This window comes from Typopeltis vanoorti, chromosome 7 (genome assembly GCF_054136105.1).
Source record: "Typopeltis vanoorti isolate ZY-2024b chromosome 7, IOZ_Tvanoo_1.0, whole genome shotgun sequence".
Taxonomy (NCBI): domain Eukaryota; kingdom Metazoa; phylum Arthropoda; class Arachnida; order Uropygi; family Thelyphonidae; genus Typopeltis; species Typopeltis vanoorti.
In genome coordinates, this window is record NC_143555.1 from 30,151,382 (window position 1) to 30,164,566 (window position 13,185).

A 13,185-nucleotide genomic window follows, 5' to 3' on the forward strand; every position below is an offset into this window, starting at 1 on the left:
TCTATAGGTTCTCCATCACAACGCAGTTGATATTTTCATTGTTTCTACCTATTTCCATTGTTTTTGTCTTTTTAATGCTGACCTTCATACCATATCTATTATAACAGTTATTCAATTTAGTCAAGGAATCTTGCAGACTAGGAGCAGATTTATTTAGAAGTATAACATCATAAAGCAAAAGAGCTGGGTTAACATCTCCAATTTTGATATCAGGTTTAATACCACTTTCCTTCATAATGTTATCCATATAGATATTGAATAACAATAGGAGATAATGTACATCATTGTCTGACCCCAGATTTAGCATTAAATCACCTTCCTATACTTCCTTCAATTCTAACTGCTGACTTACAACTCAAATAAAGACCAAGTATTGCTTGATATCATGCCCCATTAATACCATATAACTGTAGCGTTTTGAATAGCTTTTCTTTTGGCACCTTGTCATATGCCTTTTCCAGATCTACAAAACTTAAATACTGATCTTTGTTATATTCCCATGATTTCTCAACTATCTGTCGTAAAGTGAAATTCTGATCCTGACAGCCACTATTTGTCCTGAATCCAGCTTCTTCTTCACCAAGCTTCTCTTCCACAATCCTTCTCAACTGTTTCTCAAGTATACTTGCATATATAACACTCAGTAATGAAATTATTATTATTATTTAGGCCTCCAAGGAGTCAAATGACTCATTGTGGGAGGTCCTTCCTAGGAAACACAAGTCTATCAAGACTCAACGTGGGAGTACCTCCCAAGAAATACAAAGTCTATCATACCACTCCTTAAACTCATTGACCGTTCTCGCTCTCGCCACTCTATCAGGGAATGCATTCCACAGTTCAACCACCCTCCATTCAAAGGAACCACTCCTTATCCTCTTGCTCACAGTTTCCTTTCATAACTTGCAAGGATGGCCCCTTGTCATCACTCGTTCCCACTGTTCAACCAAGCAAAAGACCTCCACAGGGTCAATGTCACCCTGTAACTACCTCTCAACAGTTTAAAAGTCTCAATCATATCTCCTCTCCTTCTTCCATCCACCAAAACTCTGCGGTCCACATTCCCTTCAGTCAATTCTCATAACTTTGTACAGTCCTGAAACAGTCTTTGTTATCTGCCTCTGCAACATTTCCACAGTTTATTTATCCCCTTCAAATCCTGGGAACCAAATCTGAGAACAATAGTCTAAGTGTGGTCTGATCAGGGTCTTATACAACTAAATGATAACTCTTTTATCTCTGCAGGTCAGCATCCTCATTATTGCAGCAATCCTTTGTGTTACCTTCACCACTTTTTCAATGTGTCCCTTGAATTTCAGGTTTCTATCAATCATCAATCCCGGATCTCTTGTCTCCCCTACTTCCTCCAGTATATCTCCTCCAATAGAGTATGCAGTATCCTATTGATGTGTCCCAAACCTCCAGACCTTACATTCTGCTGCATTAAACTGACATCCCCCATTGATTTGCCCATCTATCTTGCATATTCAAATCCTTTTGCAGGGATACCACATCTGCACTATTACTAATAACACTTCCCAGTTTCACATCATCTGCAAACAACTGAACATCCCCATGCAATCCACTGACAAAGTAATTAATATAAAGGTTAAACAACATAGGTCTCAGTACTGAGCCCTGTGGGGTCCCCCACTTGTAAACCTCTGCCTCCTCGAAACTGCCCACCATACACAACTCTCTGATACCTATCGGACAGCCAATCCCGAATCAAGTTGACCATCCTGACATCTGAACCCATGTGCTGCAATTTAAATATCAGCTTATCATGTTGCACCCTGTCAGATGCCTTCGATAAATCCAAGAAAATGGCAGTATATACTTTTCCCTTATCTACTGCTCTTGTAACTTTATTATAAAAGGCTAACATATTACTAAAACAAGAGTGCCCCTTCACAAATCCATGTTGACTCTCACATATAACACTACCCTCATCTGCCCAATATTGTATACGGTCTCCAAGATCTTAACAACTACTGATGACACACAAACTGGCCTATAATTAGACACTTCAAGTCTGCTACTGCCTTTATGCAATGGCACTATCTACCTTCCTTCCATTCCCTGTGTACCTTTCCCATAGCCAGACTTTCATTGAAAAGCCAGGTCAAAGGAGCTGCCAGTTCTTTAGCAAATTATCTCAAAACTCATAGTGAAATACCATCTAGTCCCATTGCTTTACTGGCATCCAGAGTACTCAATATTTGGAACGCACTCTCCTCCTGCACCTCTAAACCTCGAACCTGCCCTATCCCTCTAGTATTAAAATTTACTCCTCCAGGATGAAATACTCCAATAAAGTGTTCATTGAACAATTTCACTATGTCCTCTGCATCAGTCACTTTATTCTCATTTTTATCCCACCATATCATTCTTCTACAATCATTTCTCCTCCTAATGACCACATAGCTAAAAACTTGCCTAGGATTTTCTTTGGATCTTGGGGCCAATCTCTTCCCATATTCCAGTTTCACCTTCCTTACCATACTAGTCACGCTCCTGGCCTGTGTCTTATTTTCTTCATGCATGTGCTCTTCACCTGTCTCCTTATATCTCTTCCATAGCCTCTTTTTCACATGCAGCTCCTGTAATTATACCTCTGTATTTCTCACATTCAGTTTTATTTCCCTTTTTATATATGGGTACTATGAGATCTCTATTCCAATCATCAGGAATTCTTCCCTCTGTCCAGGCCTTCTGAATGCAGTGCAGCCATTTCCATATTTCAGGCTTTTGATGGTTTTTTATACTTCAAGTATGATATGTATTCCTGACTGCATGCCTGGTCAGTATTTTTTACCAATGTGCTGTCATCACTGCTTGTTTCATTTAGCAATTTTTCGAAGTAATTACTCCATACTTGAAGGATATATTTTTCTCCTGTTTTCATGTCATCTTTATCATCTCTAATTCCTTTTTCAGCACTCTTTCCTCCATTTCTGAACAACCTCAAGAATATCTTGCTACCTTCTTGATATTTATTTTCTATGTTCTGGTCAAAGTCCTCCCATGACTTTTGTTTAGTCAGTTTTACACAGTGTTTAACTTTCTTACATTTGTCTCTGTATTCTCTAAGAGCACAAGCTGACTTATGCCAGGAACTTTTGATATGCTTTCTTCTTTTCCTTCACTGCCTCTTTAACTTCCTGTGTCCACCATGCAGTTCTGATTTTTCTATCCTTGCCAACAACCTCACCACATGTCTCTGTGGCTGAATCAATCAGGGTTTTCTTCAAGGCTTGCCACTGAATCTCCAAGGTTTGGTTCCTGTTCTCAAACTCTTTCATTTTTTTCTTCAATAATCTTTATGTATTTTAGTCTGCACTTCAGATCTGAGAGCTGCTCAACTTTTATTCGCTTTAAAATTTTCTTATATGTTATTCTTTTCAATATGAAATTCAATTTTATCCTGCTCAAGACTAAATGGTGATCACTTCCAATTTCAAATCCTCTGTACACTCTGGTGTAAGTGTGGGAACAGGGTATGGTTATTTTAGGTTAACAGCCAGGTATGGTCTAAAAGAGTAAGAGGTAAAATAGTGTCACATCTCAAAACGATAATAGCAGAAGCCACTGTTGAGGTGAACAGCTTTGTTTCACTATCCAAATTCTCTTGCAGAGAATTTGGATGCTGTGTAGGCAGCCAGATGGATAGGCTACCAAATCACTTGCAAATTGTAGGCTTTGCAAATTGAAAGCATGGATTGGATACTTTGCATTCATTTCGAACAGAGGATGTAGGAAGGATATGGAAGAGATAAAGAATCTGAGAATGACTGTCAAGAATAACCTAAAATTTAGGGATCGCATTTTGAGCAGTGCGAAGACAAGACAGCATAATATGGTAATTATGAAAGTTCATTGATATAGAGAAGGTAGAGAAGTTTATTTTTAGTTCAATTTTGGACCTTGACCAGCACTACATTTAAACTACATGTAAATCTGATCACTTGATTTTTGAGGAGATTAAAGAGATTTTAGAAAGAATATTTAAGATAGTGTTTGATCTTTAGAGTATTAGGTTGAAGAAATGGCATGTATAGAGACTGGACAGACACAGGAGGGATGATATGACTGAGACATAAGCTGGTGAGGAGTTTGCTTCAGATTACTCTATAGATTTCTTCTGTGTTAAAGGGAGACAACGGAAGAAAAAAATCCATCCCTGAAAGTTGTATCAGGAAGATATGAGCAAGAAAGCAAGGAGCAAGTAGTAGTAGTAGTGCTGGTAAAATGAAATTGTCTAAATGTGCTGAGTGCAGAAACAGTACAACACTTTAAGGCATGGTTTGCTGAGTATTGCTTATGGTAGTTGAGGATATCCCATGATGAGTTTGACTGTGTAGGTCTGTTCACTGTGTCCACACTCCTGGTTTTGCACATCGTACAGATTATTTAAAGAATTTACAAGTTTCCATCTGACTAAACTGGCCATACAAGCTTATGGTAGAGATGAGAATTATTGATCCCAAAGAAAACATCAGACCCTGACTAAGAAAGATTAAGCAGATTAGTACATAAAATTGACTGCAGCCACATTAATTCTCAGTAACAAAAACAAATATTATGGATTGATGAAAATGATAAATGAATTCAGACAACTAAAGAAATTATTTGGCCTAATGCCAAATAATACATGGACAAAAATCATACAGTTATCTGTACTACACAGCCCACTATCAGCAGCAGAGACATTGTTCTAAAATTAAACTGAAAAATATTTTGATAGTTGGTTCCCTTGCATCAGAGCATGTAGTCTTCAGTAATCTAAACCAAATTTCTCAATAGAGGTATTAAATCAAGTAATGAGATATGCTGATTGGTAGGTATTAAGTTTATTAAAGTTTATTTTTCACTTGGTTAGACTATAATAAATTTAGTTTAATCTTTTATCCAAGTGTGAGCAAACAAAGTTTGCGCCTGAAAGTATCTTCAGGACTGGGGTAAGGTAGTACAACACCGGGAAACTCGTTGCAAAGGTGGACCAAGCTAACATCACTCCTATCTCAGTATCTCCCATAATGCAAAACACATCTCCTTGTGGATATGTATAATGTTATGCATTAAGGGAAGGGCCACTACCCAGACTAGTTTCGACCTTTATTGAGGTCTCTTCAGTGGGAGCCAGGCCCAGATGTGGAGATACCAGGCAGGACTTTGGCAACTCCTATAGGTAAAGATGACCTCACTATTGCTTCTGCCTGGTATCTCCACATCTGGGCCTGTCCCCACTGAAGAGACCTCAATAAAGGTCGAAACTAGTCTGGGTAGTGGCCCTTCCCTTAATGCATAACATTATACATATCCGCAAGGAGATGTGTTTTGCATTATGGGAGATACTGAGATAGGAGTGATGTTAGCTTGCTCCACCTTTGCCACGAGTTACCTGGTGTTGTACTACCTTACCCCAGTCCTGAAGATACTTTCAGGTGCAAACTTTGTTTGCTCAAACTTGGATAAAGGATTAAACTAAATTTGTTATATTAAGTTATTCATTATTCTTCATTAGAAGACAATAATTTAGATGGATGTTTAACAATAATACGAACCAAAATTTTGAGAATTTTGTTTCATTATGGATTTCTTTTAGCATGTATAAAAGGTAATGGATTTTTATCAAGTCACTCTATGCCAAGAAAAAAAAAATTAAAATTTTAAAAAACTATATATATATACATACATATATACATATACATATATATATATATATATATATATATATATATATATATATATATATAGTTTTTTACGGTGTATATATATATATATATATATATATATATATACACACCGTATTTTCCGGCATATAAGAAGCATCCCCTTTTTTGTACAAATTTTTTAGGAGAAAAACTTTATCAATTAATATTATAATCAATTTACAGTATTTCAAGTATACCGTAATAAGTAGGTCTACTTTCAACAAATATCTAATCTAACCATGTAGTGAAATGAAACCCAAAGTTTTAACAGTAACAGTTTTTGTGCCCTTGGAATCTACAGTTTTGTTTGAGGGCATATCAAAAGTCAGCAGATCCTCATCCATGTTTCTTATTTGCACAAGTTCAAAAGTTTCTCGTTTCCTTGCGTTAATCACGAATCGATGAAATTCAATAATTTTTTCTTCATATTCAGCTGGCATTTTTTGTAATATTTTTGTTTTAGTCTGCATACATAGCTGGTTTCTCTTCATGAATCTTGAACACCATGATTTTGATCCAGTGTAGTTGGCGACCCCTCTGTTAGCGGCTGTCGCTTTCGCTTGATGACTAATCATTTTTGTAGACAATGAAAGTCCTGCTTTTCTATGTAACCAGAATACTCTCACACACCGCAAGGAAGCAAGAAAGAAATCGTGTAATTTGGACAGAGAAAAAATTCCAGAAATGAAAGTAATAAAAACCTGAGAATCGGTGTATAAGACGCACCCTGTTTTTCAGACCTATTTTCAAAGAAAAAATGAGTCTTATATGTTGGCAAATACGGTATATATATAATGAGGTATAAAATAATTTAAGAATTATATGCAATATTTTCTTTTGGTATGCTGATTAATTTTTGACTTATGTTGGCAAACTTTTAATAAAGTTTTCTACTACTTAAATTACATAAGTGATATTCAGTATGTTATCATGCAGACGGTGAATGTAACAACAACAGAAGCAGTAATAAACAACTTGAAATCCAATACTAGTTTTAGTATCTATGTTGTTTCAAGTAATGATGATGGATTTTCATTACCCTCGTTAGTCATTATTGTGCATACGCCCCTAAATGGAAGTCTAAATGCAACTTATAAAGGTAAGTGTAATATGCTTTATACAATTTTCTGTTAAAAAGACACCCAGTGAGTGAGATTCTGATAAAAGATCTATGTATAATACAATTCAATAAATATACATAGTATATATATATTTAGAAGAGGAGAGAATAGCATCAGTGGGAGAGAGGGAATGAGAGAGTTATGGGAATGATAGAAGAGGAGAGAATGGAAACAGTAGGAGAGAGGGAATGAGAAGAATGCGAGGGAGCACTGGAACCAGGGATAGAGTGATGTCAGTAGGGGAACACAGAGAGAAAGTGTTAGAGGAGAGAGAGAGAGAGAGGCGGATGCAGGTAAGCAATTGAGGATCAGAGTGGTAAGAGGTGTAATGTATGGGGACTCAATGATCCGTGGTGTGCAAGATAGGATGCGTGAGGAGTGTTTGCCTACAGGAACGATAAAAAATGTGGTTAAGAGGACTGAAAAGGTGGATGAAATTATTGTGATGGTAGGAACGATTGACTTGAGAGGCAGTGTAAATTGGGCAGTGAGAGATATGAGATTCTTGCTTCAGGTAGTACAAAAGAAAATGCAGAGAGGAAAGATAGTATGCGTGTTGCCTAGGTATGACAGTGACGAGCTGAGCAGAAGAGCAGTAATATTGAATAACATAATAACTACAATGTGTCAGAAGAGAGGACCGGAATATGTGGATGCTTGGAGGGCATTTGAGGACAGAAAGGAATTGTTCATGAGAGACCACTTGCATTTGAATGAGCAAGGACATAGGCATTTGGAGAGATTGCTGTTCTGAATGAGTCAATGCAGGGAAACTAGAATACCCAGGGTGGATGGTAGCAGGGATGGCCTCTTGTGGGAATGGGTACTGGGGAGAAGGGAGACGACATCAGGTAACGCTGAGCCCAGTGGAGTCTAGAGGGGGATAATGCTAGGTATAGAAACAGTGGCATCTTTATGCTTTATACTAATGCCAGGAGTATCTGGAATAAAGGAGAGGAATTGGTGGTGCTGATAGCATCAGCCTGGCCAAAGATTATTGGGATCACTGAGATGTGGTTGACAGAAGAAGATATAATAACAGGAATGGAAGTAGCAGGGTATAGCATTTTTGGCAGGATAGCAAGGGAAAGCTTGGTGGTGGAGTACTGCTTATGATAAGTGACGACTTATCTCCTCTAAGAGTGGAGGTTTGGAAGGCAGTGACACTAATGATTTTGAAAGCATATGGTGTGAGGTAGAGGTGGGCAAGACAGGATATTTAGTGGGGTGTTGCTACAAACCAAAGAGCACAGAGGGTGAATACCAGGAGATATTTACAGTGTTGAGCTTGGAAAGTGCAAGAAGAATGATTGTTATGGGAGATTTTAACTACAGCAGTATAAATTGGGGAGAGGAAGATGCATGTAGCAATAAGGGAATGGAATTTCTAGAATTCTTGAGGGACAGATATCTTAGGCAACATGTAATAGAGAGAACAAGAGGTTTAAGAGTTTAGGATTTGGTCATAGCATCAGAAGAGTTGATAATAACTGAGATGACATCTCTTCCACCAGTTGGGGAGAGTGACCATGTGGTTTTGACTTGGAAGATGAATAGACATGTAGGAGTATCAAAGAGATGGGAACGTACATGGAATTATAAGGCAAGTGATTATTATTATATATCATTAGTGCTTGGGAAATTGTGAAGGAATATTTTTTAACAGCAAAAATAGTAAGCTGTATTCCACAAGTGAAGAAGAGGACACAATTTGGTGTAAAATGGATGACAAACAATATTAAACAGAAACTGCATGTGAAAAAGAGGCTATGGAAGATATATATAAGGAGACAGGTGAGGAGCAGATGCATGAAGAATATAAGACACAGGCCAGGAGAGTGACTAGTATGGTAAGGAAGGCGAAACTGGAATATGGGAAGAGATTGGCCCTAAGATCCAAAGAAAATCCTAGGGAATTTTTTAGCTATGTAGCCAGTAGGAGGAGAAATGATTGTGGAAGAATGACATTGTGGGATAAAAATGGGAATTTTTATCCTACTCTGTATGACTGATGCAGAGGACATAGTGGAATTGTTCAATGAACACTTTATTGGAGTATTTCATCCTGGAGGAGTAAATTTTAATACTAGAGGGATAGGGCAGGTTCGAGGTTTAGAGGTTCAGGAGGAGAGTGTGTTCCAAATACTGAGTATCTGGATGCCAGTAAAGCAGTGGGACTGGATGATATTTCGCCATGAGTTTTGAGAGAATGTGCTAAAGAACTGACAGCTCTATTGACCTGGCTTTTCAATGAAAGTCTGGCTACGGGAAAGGTGCCCAGGGAATGCAAGGAAGGTAGATAGTGCACAAGTGCGATAGTAGACTGGAAGTGTCTAATTATAGGCCAGTTTGTGTGTCATCAGTACTTGTTAGATCTTGGAGAAATTAGTCATAGACTGCATACAGCATTGGGAAGATGAAGATAATGTTATCTGCGAGAGTCAACATGGATTTGTGAAGGGACACTCTTGTTTTGGTAATATGTTAGTCTTTTATAATAAAGTTACAAGAGCAGTAGATATGGGAAAAGTATATACTGCCATTTTCTTGGATTTATTGAAGGCATTTGACAGGGTGCAACATGATAAGCTGATATTTAAGTTGCAGCACACGGGTTTGGATGTCAGGATGGTCAACTTGATTCAGGATTGGCTGTCCGATAGGTATCAGAGAGTTGTAGTGGGGCACTTTCAAGGAGGCAGTGGGTTACAAGTGGGGCCCCACAGGGCTCAGTACTGGGACCTATGTTGTTTAACTTTATATTAATTACATTGTCAGTGGATTGCATGGGGATGTTCAGTTGTTTGCAGATGATGTGAAACCGGGAAGAGTTATTAGTAATAGTGCAGATGTGGTATCTCTGCAAGAAGATTTGAATAAGTTAGACAGATGGGCCAATGAATGGGGGTTTCGATTTAATGCATCAAAATGTAAGGTCTTGAGATTTGGGACACATCGATGAGACACTTCATACTCTATTGGAAGAGTTGTATTGGAGGAAGTAGGGGAGACAAGAGATCTAGGGTTGATGATTGATAGAAACCTGAAATTAAGGGGACATATTGCAAAGGTGGTGAAGGTAACAGAGAGGATTGCTGCAATAATGAGAAGGATGCTAACCTGCAGAGATAAAAGGGTTATCATTCCATTGTATAAGACCCTGATCAGACCACACTTAAACTATTGGTCTCAGATTTGGTCCCTAGGATTTGAAGGGGATAAATTAACTATGGAAAGGGTATAGAGGCAGATAACAAAGATGGTTTCAGGACTGTACAGTGTTAGTTATGAGGATCGGCTGAGCGAATGTAGACTGCAGAGTTTGGTAGATAGGTGAGGTGATATGATTGAGTCTTTTAAACTGTCAAGAGATGTTTACAGGGTTGACACTGAGGGGGGGGGGGGGTCCTTCACTTAGTTGAACAGCAGGAAGAAGTGATGACAAGGTGCCATTTACTGGAAGTTACGAAAGGAAGCTGTGAGCAAGAGGGTGAGGAGTGGTTTCTTTGTATGGAGGGTAGTTGAACTGTGGAATGCATTGCCTGATAGTGTGGTGAGAGCAAGAACAGTCAATGAGTTTAAGGAGTGGTATGATAGACTTTTTGTTTCCTAGGAAGGACCTCCTGCAGTGAGTCTTGATAGACTTTGTGTTTCCTTGGAAGGATCTCCGACGATGAATCTTTTGACTCAATGGAAGCCTGAATAATAATAATAATATGGTACAAGTTTGATAAAAAGATAGAAAAAGTAATGCCTTAATTCTTGATAACTCCCCATCCAAGAGAGAGAGAGACATCAGTGAAATCAAAAAGCTAAAGATAATATTAAGTCTTCACGTCTTTATTTTCATACACTATTTCTCAGCAGGATTCCCTTTCTGTCTCTCTTTCAATACATTTACAGCACTATGTAATAACTTTTTCAAAGCCATCATATCAAAACTCTTCAAGTTGCTCAGAAGCATTTTCTTACCTCTGCTATGACCTGTTTGTCATTTTCAAAATTCATGTCCTCAAGGAGTTTCTTCAGTTTAGAAAAGAAATGGAAATCTGAAAGAGAGAAAAAGCAAAGTCTATGCAAAGTCTAAGGAGGATGTTTCACAACTTCAATAGCTGCTGAAGTGAATGAAACTTGTAGAACATCAACTTTACAGTCTGGACGTGGCTCTTTTTGGACTTCATATTATTTCCTAAATTGAAGGCACATCTTAAAGGTATTGTACCCATTTTGAAAATAAGAAAAAAGCAAAAGTGAAAAAAATGGTTAAAAAAAAAACTGAGTTTTACTATAACAGCTTTGAAAAACTTACATTACAGGGAAAATCTCTCCGTTATGCCTGTAAATTGTATGTTCCTCTGACAGTATGCCTGTTTTGTGGAAAAGTCCTTATAAAGGTTTTTCATCTAGACAGGATTTGAATCCCAGTAATCAAAGGACGCTGTTGATACTGACTGAGTGCTGTGATGGCTCTCTGACTTGCTCTCTCTCTCTCTCTCTCTATGAAATGGTGAAGTTTAGAGCAAAAACTGATTATGTAATGGTGAATAACATGGAAATATTAAGTGTATTTTCCTAAACTATATTTACGAGGGTTGTTTGAAAAGTTTGGTAAATTTCCAATAGATGGTGACACAATTCATTCATTTATACCAGTGAATGTCAGCATGTATCATCTTTTTCATGACCCCTGGCAAAATTTTAGCCATGTGCGACGCGTAGTTCTCATTTGGCAAACATTTAAAATGACTGTATTCACATTTTTCATAAAAATGGAGATATACGAGTTTTGTGCTGTGATAAAACACTTTTATTTGAAGAAGTGGATGGCTGCGCAGATCAAACCGAGTTAGATGCAGTTCATGGGGTCTCTGCACCTGCATTAAAGACCATTTATTTTTGGATAAATTAGTTTAAACGTGGTCATAAGTCCATTGAAGATGAACTGCGCTCTGTACCCCCCCCCCCCCCGACTGAAGTCACTACGAAGGAAATGATTGACAAAATCCATGGTATCGTTATGGAAGACTGCTGAGTGAAAGTGCGTGAGATTTCTGAGATTGTAGGCATCTCAACTGAATGGGTGTATAATATCCTGCACAGAAACTTTGCACATGAAAAAACTGCATGCGCAATGGGTGCTGCAATTGTTGACTATTGATCAAAAATGCTTGTGAAAAGACATTTTAATGCAGTGTTTGGCGATGTTTAATTGCAATTTACAGGATTTTTTACACCGATTCGTGACTGTAGATGAAACTTGGATCCACCACTACAAACTTGAGTCCAAGAAGCAATCAACAGTAGACAATGCCTGGTGAAAGAGCACTGAAAAAAAAGTGAAGACCATTTTGTCAGCTGGGAAGGGGATGGCCACTGGTTTTTGGGATTCCCAAGGAATTATCATGATAGACTATTTGGAAAAGGGTAAGACAATAACAGGAGTTTATTATGCATCGTTGTTGAACCATTTAAAAGAAGAAGTGAAGAAAAAACGACCAAGATTGGCGCCAAAAAAAACTAAAAAAAAAAACGACCAAAAAAAGTGCTCTTTCATCAAGACAATGCACTGTCCCACACATTAGCCATCACAATGGCAAAATTGCACAAATTGAGGTTCAAATTGTTCCACATCCACTATATTCACTGGACTTGGCCCTGTGTGACTTCTTCTTGTTCCCAAAATTTAAAATGTGACTCAGTAGGAAAAAATTTTCTTCAAACGAGGATGTCATCAAAGCTGTCAATGACTATTTTGCATAATTTGACAAATCCTACTTTTTAGATGGGATGAAAAAATTGGAAACTCACTGGACCAAATGTGTGGAATTCGATGGAGACTATGTTGAGAAATAAAGGTGATTTTTTCCAAAAAAATGTTTTTTTTATCAAACTTTTCAAACAACCCTCATATATTCTTATTTATATTACATGTATATATTTAATATAAGATTATTACATTTTTTTAAATTTCAAATGGTTCTTAATTCCATAAATCATATCTGAAGACTCTAGTCTTCATATATGATTAATGTATGGAAGAAAAGTTGAAGGAAAGAAGTGTGAATGAATCAGACTTATCTGATAGGAAGGAGGAAATAGCTTTATTATTAATAGAAGTTACTAAAAATTTAAGAAAATCATTACTGGCAATAATATCTAACATAAATATGAAAACCAGGAGGTTCACAACTTCATAAGGCATAGAGATTTTTACTACAAAAAAAAATTCCAGGCTAATGGCATAAAGCATTCATAATCTTGTTATATAAAAAAGTGTAGCAGTGATGATATCAATTACTGTAAGGCTAATCGGTTTGCTATCAAAATTGCACAAAATATTTATATCC

General features: G+C 37.4%; 1 protein-coding gene across 1 annotated transcript in view; it reads left to right on the forward strand.

Moving 5' to 3' along the window:
* LOC150104547 (Ig-like and fibronectin type-III domain-containing protein 1) overlaps window positions 1-13,185 on the forward strand; it is a 548,674-nt gene that overhangs the window by 341,072 nt on the left and 194,417 nt on the right. Inside the window, exon 18 of the mRNA XM_090395576.1 lies at window positions 6,654-6,816. Coding sequence (XP_090251702.1) covers window positions 6,654-6,816 — 163 coding nt within the window. The remainder of the gene's footprint in view (window positions 1-6,653; window positions 6,817-13,185) is intronic.